We start from the raw sequence: 23,138 nt of genomic DNA on the forward strand, positions 1-23,138 counted from the left end.
CCATGTAAATGTCGCTGACTTCTGAACAGGTCACTATAGTCGTCAGACTCTAAGGCCGTTATTTGACCGTGAATTGTCATGGCAAATATCAGGACCACACAATAATGATCTCTGGGTGCCAATGAGGTTAATTCAGAAGCCCCCACACTCTGTAATCATTTATATGATGTAGTCACTATTGACAGCAGCATCTAAGGGGTTAAACAGATATGGACGGTGCAAACACTGATCATGAGTAATGCAGCAAGTTGTCAGCTATAGTGTACAGCCGACAGCTGCTGGATTGTCTCCTGTATGGGGAGGCTATTCTCTTATATCTCAGGTCAGTAAACATACGTATTGGCGGTCATTAAGGGGTTAATGCAATAAAAATGAAACCATGTATATATTTTATTATATTTAAAAAAAACCCATTAAATATAATAATTTAATATAATTAAATATTTACAAATACATAATATATATCTAACATATTGAGTGTATTTATTAAAATATATATATTATATACACGCACCGGGTGTATGATTTATTTATTTGTATTATACTTTGTTTATAATAAAATTAAAGCAATGTATGTATTTTTTATTATATTTTATATTGTATTTAAAAACCATATAATGATGGACTGTTTACAAATACAATACATAATATATCAAATGTATTTTTAATGCGTGTGAAACCAGAAGTGTACATACACTATATAAAAAGACACATCTGCATGTTTTTCCTCAATATTTGAAATGAAACCTCTCAAGACATCAGCCAGGAAGTTAAAGCTTGGGCGGAAATGGGTCTTCCAACTGGACAATGACCCAAAGCATACTGCCAAAATGGTCACATACTGGCATAAGGATAGCAAAGTCAATGTTTTGGAGCGGCCATCACAAAGCTGAAAAGTCAGGAGGGAGCAAGGAGGCCTACAAACCTGGATCAGTTACACCAGGGCCCAGATTCTGTGGGAAGCTTGTGGAAGGAGATCCCAAATGTTTGACCCAAGTCATTCAGTTTTAAGAACAATGGTACCAAATACTAATGAAATGTATGGAAACTTTTGACTTCGCAGTAAGTAATAAAAATGCCTTAAAACATTCTCTCTCTCTCTCTCTCTCTCTCATTATTCTGGCATTTGGCAATTAATAATTATGGTAATCCTAATTGACCTAAAACAGGAAATGTTTATTCTGATTTCATGTCAGATATTGAGAAAAACGTCATTTGTGTCTTTTTATATAGTGTATGGAAACTTCTGGTTTCAACTGTATGTGTGTATGTATTTCACCGCACTTGGAATTTTTTTTTCATGTTTTCAAGTATATTACGGTATGTGGTAAAATGAATTGTTTCCTTTAAAAGTACAGCTGGTCCCAGCAGTCAGACCCTCGGCGATCTAATGGTTTGCGCCCCTGCGGTGGCTGGATGTGACCTCTGTCTGGCGCCGGCACAGTTCAGCTCTGTACTCAGTCGTGGAGGGGCAGAGATTAGGAACACATAGTATCTGTATCATATAATGGGGATTCCTGTAATTGGGGGGGCATGGTTTGATCACCTGTCTTTATGCTCGATCAGGTAAAATTCACCTTGGTGAGGAGGAAGGCTTAGAAGATGAGGCCGAAAACAAATCAGACGTCTCCGCTGCTCCATTTATAGGTCAGTCCTGTAGGTTCCTCATATTATAAATGGGATTGTTTTACTTAACACCTTCATCCCCAGTGATAACGTGCCGTTACACATCTAATGTACAGTCTCCTCCATGACTAATGTGTCCATCCCGCAGCAGGCAACCGGTAGGGGAGGCATTGTCGCGCTTTCCACACTCCTCTGAAGTGGTTATATTGGCACAGTAGGTGAGGCATGGTCACACTTTACTCACTCCCCTACAGTGGTTGTTTTGGTGCTGTAGGGGAGATATGGTCACACTTTCCTCACACTTCTGCAGTGGGTATTTTGGAGCAGTAGGGGAGGTATGGTCATACTTTCCTCACACCTCTGCAGTGGGTATTTTGGAGCAGTAGGGGAGGTATGGTCATACTTTCCTCACACCTCTGCAGTGGGTATTTTGGTGCGGTAGGTGGGGAGGCATGATCACACTTTCCTCACACCTCTGCAGTGGGTATTTTGGTGCGGTAGGTGGGGAGGCATGGTCATACTTTCCTCACACCTCTGCAGTGGGTATGTTGGTGCGGTAGGGGAGGTATGGTCATACTTTCCTCACACCTCTGCAGTGGGTATTTTGGCTCAGCAGAGGAGGCTTGGTCACACTTTCCTCATACCTTTGCAGTGGATATTTTGGTGCGGTAGGGGAGGTATGGTCATACTTTCCTCACACTTCTGCAGTGGGTATTTTGGAGCAGTAGGGGAGGTATGGCCATACTTTCCTCACACCTCTGCAGTGGATATTTTGGTGCGGTAGGGGAGGTATGGTCATACTTTCCTCACACCTCTGCAGTGGGTATTTTGGCGCGGTAGGGGAGGCATGATCACACTTTCCTCACACCTCTGCAGTGGGTATTTTGGTGCAGTAGGGGAGGTGTGGCCATACTTTCCTCACACCTCTGCAGTGGGTAATTTGGCACAGTAAGGGAGGCATGGTCACACTTTCCTCACTCCTCTGCAGTGGGTAATTTGGCGCGGTAGGGGAGGCATGGTCACACTTTCCTCACACCTCTGCAGTGGGTATTTTGGAGATGATGATGTTGCACCGATCTCAGAGATGGAGGCAGAAGATCAGCTTTATAATAGGCTCTTTAGCAGCGCAGTAGTGGTGGCCGCACCATCCACTAAGTCCTATTGCGGCCAGAACTCCTCTATTGTGGTGCGTCGATTTGGGAGCAAATCTATCACTATATGACAACAATGATTGGTAGGTGAGGTTCCCACCCCTGACAATTGTTAGAAGTACTCTCATACCACACTTTCTCTAATATTTCCATATTTTCCAGCTGGCGTTAAGAACGAGGACTCATCCGATTCAGGAGCATCCCCCGGTGCTCCTTCCCCAGCTGCCACCTCCACCCTGGACGCCACCACTCACGATATTATAACCGAACAGCCGCGGTCGCAGCATACCCTGCAGTCTGACTCTGTAGACCTGAGCAGCTCTGACCTGGCCAGCACTGTGACCGAAGGCGACGATGAGGACATGTTAAGTCGCAGTTCAAGTCAAATTAGCACTGTCCAGTCGGACACAAACATGGACCTGAATGAGGGAACCACTCAGGCTTCCTCACCAGTGAGTGATAGCTCACAGACCACCACAGAAGGTCCAGATTCTGCTGTGACCCCTTCGGACAGTTCGGAAATTGTAAGTGTGCAGCGGGCAGAGGGGGTATCCCGGTCTTCAACTGAAGGGCCTGACATGTCTCAAAGTTCCTCCATGGAGGGCCCAGAGTTGGACACATCTACCTATTCATCATTCTCCTTTTCACACTCAGCCAATAGTTTTGAAAAGGTCAGCAATGCATACCTCCACCTAAGAGCATGACCTCCGCGGAGGATACCCGTGCATGGTGCACTCCAGGCCTTCTTTTTTCGAACCACCATGTAGTGCATCTTTGTTTTTTTTCAGAAGGACCCCTTTGTTTTTTTTTCTCCCTACTTTTTTTGCATGCTTAATTTAATTTGTAGAGTTATTTTAGAGTGTTTCAATCACAACATAGTCATTTTCAAACCATTTCTCAATGAAAATCTGGAGTTGTCCACTCACGGTTCATCATCCAGCTTGGTAAAAGCCATGTGGAGTTTTTGGAGTCATCTCATGTGCTGATGTTGAGAAATCAAGATATGAAGGCACATGCAAATTAGCCTGGAAGTGCATTGGGGGTGTGCACTGTGACTGTGTCGACACCCCCAATGTACTTCCAGGCTAATTTGCATGCACCTTCACTACTAGACTCCTGATCCCACCATACACATTGCTCTACTGTTGGCTGAACCCACCAATATCGACTGCTTCAGGGGGCACCAGCCGACTGATGGCCGGGAGATAGATCGATTGGTCATGTGCGATTTTGGACTGCCGATCACTTTGTTTTCTTGGGGGTGTGCCGGTGGCTTTGTCATAGAGAACGCAGTAGCACTCGGCCCAACATGCGCTCTTGTGTATGGGAGAGACGGCTCAGGTGGCTGTCACCCAAACCATCGTTCGCCCAACAACCATCATTCAGCTGGCGGCTATCTCCCCCAACTCCCCCATACACGGGAACTCTTGGTCAAATGTTGTATTGTCATTATTAGACTCTCAAGCACTTTTTTGATGTTGGTAATGATTAACTCCTACATTGTTTGTTATATTTCCAAACCTATTTCTTATTTTTTTGGTGGCATATGATTCTCTCTGGGTCATTGAGAGACTGGTCTGAGAAATAAAATGGTGCTTTTCATCCCTGAGATATTTTAGCGTTTCGCTGATCCATTTACTTCTGCATTTATACATCTGATTAGCAGTCATTGCCAGTACTGTGCCATTATATTTAGGTGATCGACGGTACCGAAAACCAGTATTCTGGGATGCAGATAGGACAGCTACAGGATGAAGAAGATGAAGGGATGATCATTCACCAGGGAGAACCGGGAGATTGCTTTGGAAACCCATCTCTTGGTAATTTACCTTCAATTTGTGAAATATAAATCTATATATATAAAAGGCATCGTGATTACTCGCTAATCCCGCCCCCTGCACAGTAGCTCCGCCCCTACATCACCACACACAATCCTGCCCCCCACCCCATTACCACATACAATCCCGCCCCCACCACATCACCACACACAATCCCGCCCCCCCACAAATCCCGCCCCCACCACATCACCACACATAATCCCGCCCCCACCACATCACCACACATAATCCTGCCCCCCACCCCATTACCACATACAATCCCGCCCCCACCACATCACCACACATAATCCTGCCCCCCACCCCATTACCACATACAATCCCGCCCCCCCACAAATCCCACCCCCCACCACATCACCACATCACCACACATAATCCTGCCCCCCACCCCATTACCACATACAATCCCGCCCCCACCACATCACCACACATAATCCCGCCCCCACCACATCACCACACACAATCCCGCCCCCCCCAACACATCACCACACATAATCCCGCCCCCCCCCAACACATCACCACACATAATCCCGCCCCCCCAACACATCACCACACATAATCCCGCCACACCACACCATTACCACACACAATCCCGCCACACCACACCATTACCACATACAATCCCGCCCCCACCACATCACCACACACAATCCCGCCCCCCCACAAATCCCGCCCCCACCACATCACCACACATAATCCTGCCCCCCACCCCATTACCACATACAATCCCGCCCCCACCACATTACCACACACAATCCGCACCACATCACCACACACAATCCTGCCCCCCACCCCATTACCACATACAATCCCGCCCCCACCACATCACCACACATAAACCCGGCCCCTCAACACATCACCACACATAATCCCGCCACACCACACAATTACCACACACAATCCCGCCCCCCACCACATTACCACACATAATCCTGCCCCCCACCCCATTACCACATACAATCCCGCCCCCCCACAAATCCCGCCCCCCACCACATCACCACACAATCCCGCCCCCCACCACATCACCACACATAATCCCGCCCCCACCACATCACCACACATTATCCCGCCCCCAACACATCACCACACAAATCCCGCCCCCAACACATCACACACAATCCCACCCCCCACCCCATTACCACACATAATCCCGCCCCCACCCCATTACCACACATAATCCCGCCCCCCCACCCCATTACCACACACAATCCCGCCCCCCCACCCCATTACCACACGCAATCCCGCCCCCCCACCCCATTACCACACACAATCCCGCCCCCTCACCTCATTACCACACGCAATCCCGCCCCCCCACCCCATTACCACACACAATCCCGCCCCCCACCCCATTACCACACACAATCCCGCCCCCTCACCCCATCACCACACACAATCCCGCCCCCCCACCCCATCACCACACACAATCCCGCCCCCCCACCCCATCACCACACACAATCCCGCCCCCCCACCCCATCACCACACACAATCCCGCCCCCCCACCCCATCACCACACACAATCCCGCCCCCACCCCATCACCACACACAATCCCGCCCCCCCAACCCCATTACCACACACAATCCCGCCCCCCCACCCCATTACCACACACAATCCCGCCCCCCCACCCCATTACCACACACAATCCCGCCCCCCCACCCCATTACCACACACAATCCCGCCCCCCCACCCCATTACCACACACAATCCCGCCCCCCCACCCCATTACCACACACAATCCCGCCCCCCCCACCCCATTACCACACACAATCCCGCCCCCCCCACCCCATTACCACACACAATCCCGCCCCCCCCACCCCATTACCACACACAATCCCGCCCCCCCCACCCCATTACCACACACAATCCCGCCCCCCCACCCCATTACCACACAATCCCGCCCCCCCACCCCATTACCACACACAACCCCACCCCATTACCACACACAATCCCGCCCCCCACCCCTTTACCACACACAAACCCCCCCCACCCCATTACCACACACAATCCCGCCCCCCCACCCCATTACCACACACAATCCCGCCCCCCCACCCCATTACCACACACAATCCCGCCCCCCCACCCCATTACCACACACAATCCCGCCCCCCCACCCCATTACCACACACAATCCCGCCCCCCACTCCATTAACACACACAATTCCGCCCCCCCACAAATCCCGCCCCCACCACATCACCACACATAATCCTGCCCCCCACCCCATTACCACATACAATCCCGCCCCCACCACATTACCACACACAATCCGCACCACATCACCACACACAATCCTGCCCCCCACCCCATTACCACATACAATCCCGCCCCCACCACACATAAACCCGGCCCCCCAACACATCACCACACATAATCCCACCCCCCCACCACATTACCACACATAATCCCGCCCCTCACCACATTACCACACATAATCCCACCACCACATTACCACACATAATCCCGCCCCCCACCACATTACCACACATAATCCCGCCCCCCCACCACATTACCACACATAATCCTGCCCCCACCACATTACCACACATAATCCCGCCCCCCACCACACCACAGATAATCCCGCCCCTCCACCACATTACCACACATAATCCCGCCCCCACCACATTACCACACATAATCCGGCCCCCCACATCACCACACACAATCCTGCCCCCCACCCCATTACCACATACAATCCCGCCCCCACCACATCACCACACATAAACCCGGCCCCCCAACACATCACCACACATAATCCCGCCACACCACACAATTACCACACACAATCCCGCCCCCCACCACATTACCACACATAATCCTGCCCCCCACCCCATTACTACATACAATCCCGCCCCCCCACAAATCCCGCCCCCCCACAAATCCCGCCCCCCACCACATCACCACACAATCCCGCCCCCCACCACATCACCACACATCCCGCCCCCCACCACATCACCACACATTATCCCGCCCCCCACCACATCACCACACATTATCCCGCCCCCAACACATCACCACACAAATCCCGCCCCCAACACATCACACACAATCCCGCCCCCACCCCATTACCACACACAATCCCGCCCCCCACCCCATTACCACACACAATCCCGCCCCCCCACCCCATTACCACACACAATCCCGCCCCCCCACCCCATTACCACACACAATCCCGCCCCCCCACCCCATTACCACACACAATACCGCCCCCCCACCCCATTACCACACACAATCCCGCCCCCCCCCCCACAATCCCGCCCCCCCCACACTATTGTTATTAACTTCATTTTAAGTTAATTTACCACCTGAATAAGCGCTATTGAATGTTGTCATTATTTACTTTAGTTTAATCACCAGCAGCGTTAATTAGATAGCAATGAGCGTGCCGAGCGTTAGGTGGCTGGAAACATCTAGTATATAATATATATGTATGTGTGTATTTGTTGTGTGTGTGTGTATATCTACAGTTGTGCTCAAAAGTTTACATACCCCAGCAGAATTTTTGCTTTCTTGACCTTTTTTTTCCAGAGAATGTGAATTATAACACCAAAACATTTTTCTCCACTCATGGTTAGTGGTTGGGTGAAGCCATTTAATGTCAAACTACTGTGTTTTCTCTTTTTAAATTATGATGACAGCCCAAAATATCCAAATGACCCTGATCAAAAGTTCACATACCCCATTTCTTAATACTGTGTATTGCCCCCTCTAACATCAATGACTTCTTGAAGTATTTTGTAGTAGTTGTGGATGAGGTTCTTTATTTTCTCAGATGGTAAAGCTGCCCACTCTTCTTGGCAAAAAGCCTCCAGTTCCTGTAAATTCCTGGGCTGTTTAGCATGAACTACGCGCTTGAGATCTCCCCAGAGTGGCTCAATCATATTGAGGTCAGGAGACTGAGATGGCCCTCCAGAACCTTCACTTTGTTCTGCTGCAGCCAATGTCAGGTCGGCTTGGCCTTGTGTTTTGGATCATTGTCATGTTGCAACGTCCAAGTACTTCCTATTAACAGCTTCCGGGCTGATGAGCGCAATTTTGTCTCCAGTATTTGCTGATAACGTGCTGCATTCATCTTTCCTTCAACTTTGACCGGGTTTCCTATGCCCTTGTAGCTCACACATCCCAAAACATCAGCGATCCACCTCCGTGCTTCACAGTAGGAATGGTGTTCCTTTCATCATAGGCCTTGTTGACCTCTCTCCAAATATAGCGTTTATGGTTGTGGCAAAAAATGTTCAACTTTAGTCTCATCACTCCAAATGACCTTGTTCCAGAAGTTTTGAGGCTTGTCTCTGTGCTGTTTTGCGTATTGTAGGTGAGATACTTTGTGGCATTTGCACAGTAATGGCTTTCTTCTGGCGACTCGACCATGCAGCCCATTATTCTTCAAGTGGCTCCTTATTGTGCATCTTGAAACAGCCACACCGCTAGTTTTCAGAGAGTCCTGTATTTCAGCTGATGTTATTTGTAGGTTTTTCTTTGCATCCCGAACAATTTTCCTGGCAGTTGTTGTCTACCTGACCTTGGTTTTGTTTTTACAGAGCCCCTGATTTTTCATTTGTTAATCACAGTTTGAATGCTGCTGACTGGCATGATCAATTCCTTGGATATCTTTTTGTATCCCTTTCCTGTTTTAAACAGTTCAACTACCTTTTCCTGTAGATCCGTTGATAATTCTTTTGCTTTCCTCATGACTCACAATCCAGAAATGTCAGTGGTTGGATGAAAGATGCAAGAGTCTGTCTGGATCCCAGAACTCTCAGCTTTTATGCACATACACTGATTAGCAAACAGGTCACAGGTGAGGATGTTACCTTTAGTAGCCATTCAAACCCTTTTGTGTCAACTTCTGTGCAAGTTATCAGACCAAAATCACCAGGGTATCTGAACTTTTGATTGGGGTCATTTGGATGCTTTGGTTGTCAAAAGAGAAAACACAGTAGTTTAACAATAAATGGCTTCACCCAACCACTCACCATGTGTGCAGAAAAAGTTTTGGTGTTATCGCTCATATTCTCTGAAAAAAGGCCAAGAAAGCAAAAATTCTTTCGGGGTGTGATTTCGACAAACATTTAATTTAGGCTTTGCGATATATGGGGAATTGATGGGACATGTCATCTGAATCATTTTCTGTATAGGTCTTAACCATAGTCACCTGCTGAAGACCATGGGCCACAGTCGCCAGTCCTCCGATAGCAGCGTTGATCGCTTTGTCAGCAGAGAGGAAATGGTCGAGCCAGGAGACATGGAAATTAAGGTAATGGGGTGGAGGGGGAAGCCTAGCTATTAAGCGGTGTTCCTGTACAGTAGAGATGGTGACATTATACTGTGGGTTATAATAACTCTGTTTTTATTGTAGCTTTCCAGGATAAAGGGGGACATTGGACACTACACAGATGCTGATGCGGCGCCCCTCATTCACTGCGTACGTCTGTTATCTGCCTCCTTCCTGCTGACTGGACAGAAGGGGGGTAAGAACATCGCTAGATTGAAAACTAGAAATAGGAGCGTTTTTTTGCCCACTTCTCAGACAGTCCTATTTTAAATAATGTATTCCACCTCATGCACCACGTGCCACTCTGGCGATGTCCGCACCAGAATTCTGGGTGCTTGTTTCACTTGAAAGAAACTCAGACATCCGAAAACAGTGCAGCCCATTAGAGAGCGCTGATTGGGTGCAGTGCTCGCATGGACTAACAAAGCCACGCGATCGCTGGGAGATCTGGTGCCCATGTCTGAACAACTGATTTTACACGACAAATATCTGGTGACCCCGATCCCGCTGAAGCTCAGGAGGAAATCCAAATCTGAATGATGTGGATTTTGCTGAGAATGATGCTGCAGATTCACCACGGATTTCCTGTCTGCAACATTAGAAGTAGTGAAAATCTGCAGTGTGTGGATGAGGTTTGTTCTTTATCATTCACATTCCTTGGAGTGTGATCTGCTGAAGACTTTGCCGACAGCGAACGCACCACGTGTAAACGCCACAGGTGCTTTTACGCTGTGCAATGGTCATGAACGAGCGTTCCAGGAGCACTTACTTCCCAATAATCGATTCTAGCTTGAAAACATCTGTTCGTCTGGTGATGCACCTGAGGCACGAAGGCCTGTGTGAGCGGGCTAATTAACCACCTCCGATAGGCAAATATGTTGTCAGTGAGAACTTGGTGTCATTTTGTGTTTTGCAGCCATGGTTCCAGACAGAGTGGTGCGCGTCAGTGTGAAGGCGTTGGCATTGAGCTGTGTTGGTGCGGCTGTCGCTCTGTACCCCGAAGCTTTCTTCAGCAGGCTTTACAAGCTGCAGCCAGAGAGCCTTGACCATCCAGGTAGCCGCTGATCATACCTACGGTGTGTCTGTCTACTGTAGCTTCACTGAAGGAGAAGTGATTCCTGTGCAGATTACACTGGAGTTAATATTACGTGTTATCCCCCATAAGGTCATATCACTGCTGCATGATTTCTAGGCTGTACATTAAAATTTACATTGTCATCTTCTTTCCAGAAAAGCAGTTCGTGTCAGATATCCTAAATTACATTAATCATGGGGACCCTCAGGTCAGAGGAGCCACGTCCATTCTGTGCGGCACCATTGTCTACTCCATACTGAACAAGTCGCGATATGATGCAGAACATTGGCTGACTGTTGTTAAAAACCGTACAGGTAACTTATATCTCCTGCAGGGTTTTAAAACTTGTGCATCAATGAAAAATTGGATTTTTTGTACTTAACGTAAAGATCCTTTCTCATTGAAAACATTGAGGGACAAAGGATTGTCAACACTAGGTGAAGGAAAAAAGTGTTTAACTGCCTGATGCTCTATACCCTCTTCTCAGACATGACACAGCTCAGTTTAGTGCCAAAAGTAGTGGGAGAGAACCCAAAAAAGAAAAACTCAAACTAAAAGCAACTGGGAACTAACATGACCTGAATCCGGGGAACAATATATAGGTCACAGGCAACAAGAAGTTCTCATCGGGTAGGAACATCAGGAATGGGATGGGAGTGGGAGCTGTGTCCCCCAAAGTCTTCAATGAGAAGAAATAAAAAGCACATTTTCTCATTAATTGCGTTGAGGACACAAGACTGTGGGACATCACACACCAGTTCCAATGTATGGGATAAAATAAAACAGGTGACCATTAATGATGATTGAATATACTTGTTACTCGAGATTTCTTGAGCATGCTCGGGGGTTCTCCAAGTATTTGTTAGTGCTCGGAGATTTAGTTTTTCTTGCCGCAGCTGAATGATTTACATCTGTTAGCCAGCATAAGTACATGTGGGGATTCCCTAGCAACCAGGCAACCTGGTGCGTGCTTGAGAAATCTCGAGTAACGAGTATTTCTTTCTCGCTTCATTGGGGGACACAGGTAACCATGGGTGTATGCTGCTGTCGCTAGGAGGCTGACACTATGCAAATAAAGAAAATTAACTCCTCCCCGGCAGTATACACCCTCCGACAGGCACCAGGCAACTCAGTTTTTGCTTAGTGTCTGTAGGAGGCAGACCTGGATCTAACACCAGATCCGAATTTCTTTTTCTTTCAGGGCTGTCCACATCCCAGGGGTGGACAATTGGGAAGCCAACTTTCTCAGCCGTCAGGGGCTCATGTCAGGCGAATGGGCTCTTCTCCCCGCTGTCTTCGACCAGATTTGCTAAAGGTGGGGCGTACCGGACGTCGACCTAATGGCCTCCCAAGCAAACACAAGGTTCCCCAGATCCTGGGATCCGGGGGCCGTCGGCTGCGACGCTCTCGTGATCTCGTGGGCCCAGTTTCAGATGCCTTACCTGTTCCCGCCTCTTCCCTTGCTTCCAAGGGTCGTAAAGAAGATAAAGTCAGAGGGGGTTCCCGTTCTCTTAGTAGCTCCAGATTGGCCCCGCAGGGTCTGGTATGCGGAGCTAGTGAACATGTTATCGGACGTACCTTGGAGGCTCCCAGACCGTCCGGATCTTCTATCGCAGGGTCCCCTCTTCCACCCGAGTTCTTGGTCTCTTAGTTTAATGGTATGGCCGTTGAGGCCGCGATTCTGAAGGACGCAGGTTTTCTCAACGTGTCCTACAAACCATGATGAGAGCTAGGAAACCGGCATCTTCCAGTATCTTCCTTAGATGTTGGAAGGCCTTTTTCCGATGGTGTGACGTCAACGGTCTATCCCCTATGGTTTTTTCCCTTCCTTCGCTTCTCGGATTTCTTCAGTCTGGTCTAGATTCGAACCTCTCCCTGAGCACGTTGAAGGGTCAGGTTTCTGCCTTGTCAATTCTCTTTCAAAGAGACCTTGCTTCTCTCCCCCAGGTGAGAACCTTCCTTCAGGGGGTTGCTCATGTTGCACCTCCTTACAATCCTCCGGTCGCTCCTTGGGACCGCAACCCTGTGCTCGGCGCCCTCCAGTGTACTCCTTTTGAACTGATTCGGGACATCTCTTTTTCGCTTCTTTCCTGGAAAGTAGCTTTTTTACTCGCCATCACCTCGATCAGGAGAGTTTCCGAGTTGGCGGCGTTGTCCTGTCGGTCTCCCTTTCTGGTCTTTCATCAGGACAAAGTTGTCCTTCGGCCTGTCCCTTCTTTTCTGCCAAAGGTGGTTTCGGCTTTTCACATCAATGTAGACATCGTCCTTCCTTCTTTGTGCCCTTCCCCAGTTCATCCGTTGGAGAAATCTCTCCACAATTTGGATGTGGTCAGGGCTATCCGAGTCTACCTTGCCAGAACTGCTCCTCCACCCTCTGTTTGTCGTCTCGGAAGGTCGTCAGAAGGGGCTCCCCGCCTCTAAGTCCACAATTGCTCGGTGGATCCGTTCGGCGGTCCTGGAGGCATACCGTGTTCAAGACAAACAGCCTCCCCCGGGGGTGAGGGCTCACTCTACCCGGGCTGTGGGAGCTTCTTGGGCAGTTCGTCACCAAGCTACTGCCTCGTAGGTTTGCAAGGCCGCAACTTGGTCGTCCATCCACACCTTTGTGAAATTCTGCAAGGTGCACACTCAGGCTTCCTTCTGCGTATGCAGGCCTGGGTAGGAAGATACTGCAGGCGGCGGTTTCGCACCGGCCGACCTAGTTCTCTATTCTTATTATCCCGCCCTAGGGACTGCTTTTGGACGTCCCATGGTTACCTGTGTCCCCCAATGAAGCGAGAAAGAAAGAGAGATTTTTGGTTCTTACCGTAAAATCTTTCTTGGAGCCTTCATTGGGGGACACAGCACCCTCCCTTTATGTTGTACCGTATTGGCCAACGTGCCATTGTTGTGGGTTGGTACATAGGTTGAGTTGTTTATACTTGTTCCTACTAATGCTTTTGCACCAACTAAGTTGCCTGGTGCCTATCGGAGGGTGTATACTGCCGGGGAGGAATTATTTTTCTTTATTTGCATAGTGTCAGCCTCCTAGCGACAGCAGCATACACCCATGGTTACCTGTGTCCCCCAATGAAGGTTCCAAGAAAGAGATTTTACGGTAAGAACCAAAAATCCCTCTATTAGCTCATCACTAGTGATCATGACTAACAGACTTTGGCCAGCAAAAAAGGCCCCAATCTGTCATCTGCAAAAGCCATAGAAGGTAGCGTATTGGACCTGAAGAAAGATGTGAATGGAGACCCAGTTGGCTGCCAGGCTTGGAACATCAACACCCGATGGCTGACTGCCCAGGAGGCCTTGATCGCTCTTGTGGACTGAGCAGTGATCCGAAGAGCAGAGATTTGTCCTTGTAAACTTCCCTCACAGACAAGATCCATATGGAAATGGTAGTCTTGTAGGCTGACGGGGCGTAGCGTGGCTTGTTAGGGAACTCAAAAAGAGAATAGGAAGAGAAAGGCCTAAATGGTCCTAACCAGATCTAGTCAATAGAGGAACTTGTGATGGGCATGAGCTGGAGATGAGCAAAAAGGAACAGAGGATGATGTGCTCATTGATCTGGGAGGCATTGGCCACTTCTGGATTCTGGAAGAAAAAATGGCACAGGGCGGAAACTATCGATCCCAAAAACCCTGAAACAAAAAAATGGATGGAATACGAGGACGCCATCCACAATTACACATGTAGCTCAATAAAAGAGGAGATTTTCTGATGAGGTAAAAAAAAAAACACCTGGATTTTTAAGGTCATGTCCCCAAAATTTAAGAAGCTGGAAAGAATGTGAGGCATGATTTCTGTTGGATATGCAACTGAAGAGTACCACGGAAGAAGTATAAGGAGATTTGGAGACTGGTGATTTTTGTTACTGAATGAGGCGTTCAGCAAAAATTCCCCCAGGTAAGGGATAACTTGCATATCCTTCTCAAAACCCCATGACATCAGGAAATGATTGTCACCTCTCTGGGAGCGAGCACCTTGTTGTAGACCCTACAGCTGTTGCCATTTCAAATTAAATTCGTAACAAACTGCCAAGAAAGGGAACCAAAAGAAAATGCTTGTGAAGCTTGGCAATAGTTATACAAAGTTATGCGTCTCTTATGATTACTGGAGAGGGGACTTCTAGTTCAGGGGATGGAAACACCGAGGGGAGTCCATACCTGTGACATCTTCGTACCTGTTGAGCCTGTTGAAGTCCAGAATGTGGTTGGACCAAGCCATCTTGGTAACTGTGAACATGCTAGGGAAGTACTGTATCTCTGGAAAATGTTCTGTGTTAGGAATTGAGACAATGACTCCTTGTAGCTGTTGGCTCGAAGGAAAGGTCAAACCTTCTAAAGCTACAAAGGTAAAAGCCTGTGTGGGAACAGGAAGCCCAAGACTATCTTTTTGCTTAGAAATACCACCTCCGTGACCCAGGCGTTGTTGTCTACATGAGCCATCCAATCTCAGTAGGAGAGAGGATGTGTTGTCACCTCACCTGGTAAAGTAAAGCAAAAAAGTGGAGACCTTCTTATTGCAGTGTAAGGTACATGGTCATGGAGCAGAATGCCCAGTAGTATCCTTGATAATGTCATGTTGACAGTTTCCTAATATGTAGTCTCCTGTAACGGTAAGCGGACCAGAATGTGGGACAAGTGAAGCATTAATGTTTCCCGCAATGGTGTTGATACAAGAGAAGCCCTGCATGGGATCAAGAAGATCCTCCTGAGGGACCCAGAAGGTAAATCCTGAGTAATGTGCTTATTTCAGGCCATATAGGGTTTTCTGACCCAGGACGCCACAAAAGCTGAACGTTGGATGGAGCCTTCTGCCGAAAAAACTGCTGTAGAAAGTGAGTCAATCTTCTCATCTAGCGGGACACGGGCATTATGCTGAATCCCAGAAGGGCAAGGTAGTGGCTCGTGAGAAATGAGCTACCCTGGTGGTCCATTGAAGGAGGTATGGACCATTTGACAATAGGTTTCTCAGTGAAATGGAAGAGGGCCTCATACCTCTTAGATGAAGGTGTGCACCTTTCCAGGTGTTCCCATATCTTGATTGGAGGATCGCAAAGTCCTCAAGAGGAGAGGAGATCTGTTGCTTGCAGTGTCATTGTTTGGAAACTGCTTCCTAGTAAGGGGAGATGGACTCGTCCTTGACATGTGTGGTGTCCCTTATTTCCTAAACATATTCCTGCAGGGCTGAGGCCAGCTTAGTATCCTGCTGATACTCAGTCAGATGTGTCTCCCAGGGATTTGCACTAGTAAGAGGGGAAAACTGTGTTATTTGTTGTGGTTCAGACAGGCTGAGGACGAGACTTGGAACACCATCTTGCAACTCCTCTGAGAACTTCTTTGGGAAGGTGTGATAAACTCCACAAACTGTCACAGGGTGCCGATTGCATAAGCGAACGTTCACGAATAAGCTTAGCTGGCATCTGCTCTAGGGAAATGACGCTTGGTCGAAGCCTGATAGAAAGACCTGACCCCTTCTGGGATCCGAGGGCTCAAGGTCTGGAGTGAGATGTCGGCACTGGGTAGAGAGCCCCGCTGACCACTTGGCAAACGTTTGTCGCCGTAGGTAACCATCGTAGTGGGGGATTTCCTAAGAGCTGTAAAACAGGAAAAGATAATCCTGGTGGAGTAAAGCAGGACATGAGGGGGATTATACTCTCCCTTGACAAACTGGGGGATTATGCTCTCCCATCTCATGTATACTGATCTTTCCGATTTCTTCAGATTCCCACAGGGCCACCCTTTCCGTGGCCTCTTACATCTGTGAGGACACAGGCAGTCCGCTGTGGCAGCAGCCAGTGGCCAACTGGTGACAGGCCTAAATGGTGTCCACAGGGAGGATTTTTTCCCCGCCTATTGTCAAGCCTTCTAGTGGCATGGCGTATACCCAAGGTGCTGTGCCCTCCAATGCTATTAATGAGAAATGTTTAACTGCTAAAATATTCATCATTCATTTTCATCAATTAATTTATTTTTTCATTTTTTTAAGGGAATAATTTTTCTGTTGAAGATTGCATTCCTTTACTGCAAAAATCCCTTAAAGATGAATCATCCGTTACATGCAAGATGGCTTGTGCTGCAGTCAGGGTGAGTGGATATTTTTTCTAAAATTGAATTCTGTCATTTAACTACTTCCAGAACGCCCATAGATTCTACATTTGGGAGATCCACATATTACTCTGCAGTGATGTTCTAAGAATCGCTGCAGACAAAGCAACTGCATGAGACTGTGCAGATACAGGAATATCTCCACATAGAGAAGGCAGAGATGATTTATTACCATCTCTGCCTTCCTGCTCACTCTGGGTAAATGGTTAAGGAAGAAAAAATATTTCTCTATCGTTTTATTGGAGGACATGGAAGACCATGGCTATAGATCCCGCTGGACCTGGACGATTGGCGATCCCAGTCCAGGAGTGTCCTGTACGTGGCATAGCTGGGGGAGATGTCCTGGTGGCAGAGTAACTGGCATACAGCACACCCATTTGGGAGGCCGTTCTCTGGGGCATTCACACCCACTTTATAAATGGGTCTGTCTCTGCCATAGAGTTTCTTTGCCTTTTTCTAATTTTCCTTTTTTGTTTTTTTCCCTCCAGCATTGCATATCCAGTTTATGTTGCAGTACATTCAGCGAGCTCGGTTTGCAGCTGATGATAGATCTGCTCACACTTAAAAACAGCTCCTATTGGCTTGTGAGGACGGAGCTGCTGGAGACCCTTGCAGAAATTGATTTCCGGTAAGAAAAAGATTATCGCCAACCCTACCCCCCACAATCGCTCCATTTAAGCGGAAAACTCTATGGCCGCGGACTTGATATCCTTGGCGTTCCCAACTGTGTGACCCCAGCAAGCCTTTCAATGTGTGATAAGTTTTGACCCCCTGTATGCGGCAAACAACATTTATTCAGCTTTTCTTTCTGCAGGTTAATCAATTTCTTGGAAGGCCGAGCAGAAGGATTACATAGAGGTGCCCATTTTTATACCGGGGTAAATATAGCAAATGTTTCATTATATTTGATGAGTGAATAGGGATTATTATTGTGTAAAATAGGACAGTGGGTAAATTCAGAAACTAGTATGCTGCTACTGGAAACTAGACGTGATTGAGCAGAGCTGAGCGTGTGTTCTTGGTGTGTGCGGTGCAGACAGCTCCTGCTGTAGATGTCACAGATTATCTTTCATCTCATCAGCGGATATGCTCTCTCCTCTGTTCACATTGCAGTTGCTGCATCTTCAGGAGCGGGTATTGAATGGCGTCGTCATAAGCCTTCTAGGAGATGAAGACGCTCGGGTGAGACATGTAGCTGCCGCCTCATTAGTTCGGTAAGTACTAAATAGGATTGAGGAGACTTTTTGTTTTCTAAAGCCCCCTATACACTGTGTAATAAAGCGGCTGTTCAGGCTTGGGGCTCAGGTCTGCAGTCTCTCAATGTGCAGGTTGTGCGCTGCCAGGATTCTCCGATGCCGGAAGTGGGCAGGCATGTAATTTGCATACTTAAGGTCACATGCCAAATAGACATTCAGGGCTTCCCCCAATACAAGTATATTGACTAAGGCCAGACAAGTCTAGTCGGGATGTGTCAGAAAGTATACATGTTGTTTACTTGCGGCCACATGATCATTCGCTCGTCAACCAGAGAATCCTGACAGAGCGCACTGTGCACAGTGTGAGGATTCACAAGTCTGCAGTTACATAGATTAAGTGCAGAGTTGAGTCTCAAGCCTGGGCAGCCCCTTTAAAGTTGGCCGATCCCATGATTTTCAGCAGGATCTCCCAACCATCTATATATGGGGGCTCCCGACTCTTCCTCGGGCGAGATAATGATCAAGCACCAATAATTCAAATTCCTTTCTGCTCCCGCCAGATTAGTGTCTGGGAATGGCTTTCTCCCCTTAACGAACATATGAGCCCCATAATCATGTGTATGGGGGATTTGGGAAAGAACAGTCTCCACTGACTCATAGCGAACACATCTAAGAGAATATGCTCATGGCCCGATTCATTATTGCATTTGTGCTTTTTTGTTGTTTAGTTCTTAGTGTTTTTTTAGCCCGTTTTTGATTTGCACCAAATTTTCTTTTTTAATTTCTACCTTTTTGACTTTTGAAGTCTATTTTGCATTTGCTTTTTTTTTTTTTTTTTTTTTATGTGTTTGTGTGTGTTCTCCAATGCAGGTGGGATTCAGTTGTCCAGATGTTTCTGACTGATTCATCAAGTGTGATATCACAAAGTCGAACAATTTTTACGTAAATGTGCTCCAATTCCCAACCCCCTCGAGTAATTTTATGTACTCCTGGAATTTAAGCGCTGCGGAATATGTTGGCGCTATATAAATAAAATGATTATTATATTATTATAATTTTTGTACAATTTTTTTTTACATTTTTGCAGAACATGCAAAAACAATTAGCCAAAAATAGCATTTTTGCGCAAAATTCATGCACCACAAGCACCATTTTGTTGCTTGAGTTCCAAGACTATAATTGCTCTGTTTGCAGTAGTAAACTGTAACACTAAGATCCATGGATCCTCTTGATGAAGGATCCATTGCTGCAGAAAATGGTGGTAATAGTGTTTTTCTACTTATTTTTTTGATGCTGTCATATTCTGCTGGTAAACAAAGATTACAAAATTAAGTGTTTACTTTTGTCCGCAGGGTCTTAATCCTGTTTATATATGTATTTCATGCTTTTTTTTTTCCGCAGGCTGGTTCCAAAGTTATTTTACAGCTGTGATCAAGGACAGGCCGATCCTGTGGTAGCAGCCGCTCGGGACCAGAGCAGCATTTACCTGAAGCTCCTCATGCATGAGACTCAACCGGCATCTCACTTTGCTGTCAGTACGATCACCAGGTAATCTGGACGATTGTCAGTCATGGGATACTGAATGTAGGAGAATACATGCAAATCTGAACATGATTTTATGTGTTTTATTTCTTTGAGAATACATAGTGGGACACGGATAGCCCCTACGACTAGTAGGCTATACACTAGGTGAAAAAAAGTGATGTCTCCGCTTGGAAAATTGCACCTTTTCCTCAGACACTAGGCAGCTTAGTTTAGTACCATAAGCAGTAGGAGAGAAAAAAATCTTTAGCAAGTAACATCATGGAACCATCATGATCTGAACACGAGGAAGAGGATAGCTAAAGGCAGCCGAAACTGGTCCTGGGAAAGAAGACTAGAATTACAGGGTGGGAGTGGTGTTCCCCAATTTATTGAATGAGAAAGGTATTCTACATTTAAGTACAAAAATACAATTTCTTAATTAATATGGTCAACATAAGACCATTGGACATCTCAGAGTTGGGAAATACAACAACTGACTATGAGGCTCGTCTAGCAGACAGTGGTCGACAGCACCTTACCCACCAAATAGAGGCAAAATCCAGTTGTAGAACTTTGGAAATATGAGAGGCTCAGCTAGGAGATCTGTCAAATGCAAACCTGATACCTGACTTCCCTTATGGAATAAATGATCACCCTGAAGGGACTTTTAGGCTTCCACAATCTTTGTGGTCCCTGATAGGCTACTGCAAAAAGCATTTACTCTGTCGCCTCATTGGGGGACACAGGACCATGACCATGGGTGTTATGCTGCTGTCCACTAGGAGGCGACACTATGCATAATCTGAAAAAGATTAACCATGGCTCCTCCTCTGCAGTATACACCCCTGGACGGCGTTAGCCTTCTCCTGTTTTTGCTTAGTGTCGCATAGGAGGCACACCTGAAGAAAAGTTGGTCTCCTGCGAGATTCCCGGCATGGCTCCTTCCTCGGCCCCCTATTATGGGGTGCCCGGTTGAAGCCGAGATGGCTATTCCCCATGTTGCTCCTTCCCCCGTCCCTCGGGTGCTGGTTCAAAGTTGAGACCCCCCCCCTCCTTCCCCAATTCCTTTTGGTGTCTGGGTTGAGGTTGAGGCGAGGATAAAGCCCCCTGAAGGTGACAGCAGCACCCTCCCTAATCCCCCTCTGGGGGTATTAGGTTGAGACGCCTCAGGTAGGGCCTGTACAGGCAGCACTCTGCAGCTCCCAGCAGCATGGGCCAGCACACTGCGCCTGCATCCAGGGACCCCAGCCCAGCTGCAGGCTCCTGTCGGGGCCGAGGAGAGTGCAGGCAGGCATGGCACATCTGAGACACAGGGCTCCCTGCGCCCTGTCTCTGCAGCAGCAGGGGGGTGGAGACCTTTCAGCCCACCCCCCTACCACTTATAGCCCCCCTGCTATCCTGCTTTTCAAATCCGGGAGGGTCCGGTTCAGATCCGATCCACTCCCGGACTTCCGCGCCGGCGTGGAGCCCTCTTGGGCATCAGGCATATACTTTAGGCCGCAGCTTCGGCCTAGCCGAGGCCGCCGCCTTGTTTCTGGACTCGGGAAAGTGGTCTCTCCATCCCAAAATTTTTTGCCAGATCTGCCATCGCTGGGGAACTTTGGACGTGGACCTAATGGCATCCCACTTCAATGCCAAGGTCTCCAACTTCATGACCAGAACACACGATCCGCAGTCGCTCGGAGCAGATGCCCTGGTTCAGGACTGGACCCAGTTCCAGCTTCTGTACATTTTTGCACCTCTCTCCCTGATATCCAGAGTGGTGAGGAAGATCAAGCAGGAGGGAGTTCCAACCATCCTAATTGCACCGGACTGGCCAGACGTACATGGTACGCCGACATCATACAACTTACAGCAGACGCCCCCTGGTGTCTCCCCGACTGCCCCGATCTTCTATCACAAGGCCCGTTCTACCACCAGAACTCAGGGGCCCTCAATTTGACAGCGTGGCCCTTGAGACCTGGGTTCTAACCCAGGCAGGGCTCTCGCCGGACGTCAATGGAACCATGATCAGGGCACGGAAGCCAGCCGCTGCCAAGATTTATTACCGTACCTGGAAAGTTTTCTTTACCTGGTGCGAATCTTGTGGCCAGACCCCACTCCCTTATTCCTCCCCAAAGTACTTGGTTTTCTCCAATCGGGTCTGGAGGCCAGACTGTCCCTGGGCTCGCTTAAGAGCCAGGTGTCAGCTCTCTCAGTTCTTTTTCAGAGACACATTGCTAACAAGCCGCAAGTAAGGACTTTTCTTCAGGGGGTTTCCCGATTGGTTCCCCCCTACAGACGACCACTAGAAATGTGGGACCTCAACCTGGTCCTGACAGCATTGCAGGGACCACCTTTCAAACCCTTTAGGGAGGTTCCACTCTGCCTTCTATCCCAGAAGGTGGTCTTTCTGGTGGCAAACACCTCACTACGCAGGGTGTCTGAACTGTCAGCACTCTCCTGCAGACGGCCCTTCCTGGCTTTTCACCAGGACAAGGTAGTTCTCCGTGCGGTCCCATCCTTCCTTCCAAAAGTTGTGTCCAACTTCCACCTCAATGAGGAAATTTCACTGCCATCCCTTTGTCCGGTTCATAGAGTGGAGAAGGCTCTGCATACGCTTGACCTTGTCAGGGCATTGCGTATATATGTGTCTAGGACTGCGTCCTTCCGGAAGTCTGATTCTCTTTTCCTTCTTCTGGAAGGCGACCGCCAGGGTCTGCTGGCTTCCAAAGCTACCCTTGCCAGGTGGATGAAATCCACCATACAAGAGGCCTACCGCCTTAAAAATTCTCCTCTTCCGGACGGTATTACGGCACTCTACACGGGCGGTAGGGGCCTCCTGGGCCATTCGGCACCAGGCTTCGGCACAACAAGTGTGTAAGGCGGCCACTTGGACTAGCCTACACACGTTTACTAAGCACTACAGAGTTCATACCCAGTCTTCAGTGGACGCGAGCCTGGGTAGACGGGTTCTGCTGGCGGCGGTGCCCCAAGTTTAGGGGCCTGTCTGCACAATATTCGTCCATTGCTTCCCACCCAGGGACTGCTTTGGGACATCCCATGGTCCTGTGTCCCCCAATGAGGCGACAGAGTAAATGAGATTTTTGTTTACTCACTGTAAAATCTCTTTCTCTTAGCCTCTAATTGGGGGACACAGCTCCCACCCTGTTGCCCTTTACGGGCCGTTGTTACTGTTGAGTTCTCATATTGTTCTTTGAGCTTGAACATAGTGGCCTTCTTATAGGCATGGTTATGTTATTCATGTTACGTTCCTCCTAATGCTTTTGCACAAAACTGGAGAAGGCTAACGCCGTCCAGGGGTGTATACTGCAGAGGAGGAGCCACGGTTAATCTTTTTCAGATTATGCATAGTGTCGCCTCCT

The 23,138-nt window shown here is 48.1% G+C and overlaps 1 protein-coding gene across 3 annotated transcripts in view; it reads left to right on the top strand.

Annotated features, from left to right (window-relative positions):
- HTT (huntingtin) overlaps positions 1–23,138 on the top strand; it is a 192,780-nt gene that overhangs the window by 56,805 nt on the left and 112,837 nt on the right. For 2 of the 3 annotated variants that reach the window (XM_077280055.1, XM_077280053.1), the window contains 12 exons: positions 1,567–1,647; positions 2,940–3,301; positions 4,474–4,597; positions 9,744–9,862; positions 9,965–10,076; positions 10,797–10,934; positions 11,111–11,269; positions 16,935–17,032; positions 17,542–17,681; positions 17,868–17,931; positions 18,167–18,267; positions 19,651–19,797. In XM_077280055.1, coding sequence (XP_077136170.1) covers positions 1,567–1,647; positions 2,940–3,301; positions 4,474–4,597; positions 9,744–9,862; positions 9,965–10,076; positions 10,797–10,934; positions 11,111–11,269; positions 16,935–17,032; positions 17,542–17,681; positions 17,868–17,931; positions 18,167–18,267; positions 19,651–19,797 — 1,645 coding nt within the window. The other variant, XM_077280056.1, reaches the window with a different exon arrangement.

The sequence above is a fragment of the Ranitomeya variabilis genome, chromosome 1 (genome assembly GCF_051348905.1).
Source record: "Ranitomeya variabilis isolate aRanVar5 chromosome 1, aRanVar5.hap1, whole genome shotgun sequence".
In the NCBI taxonomy this organism is placed as follows: domain Eukaryota; kingdom Metazoa; phylum Chordata; class Amphibia; order Anura; family Dendrobatidae; genus Ranitomeya; species Ranitomeya variabilis.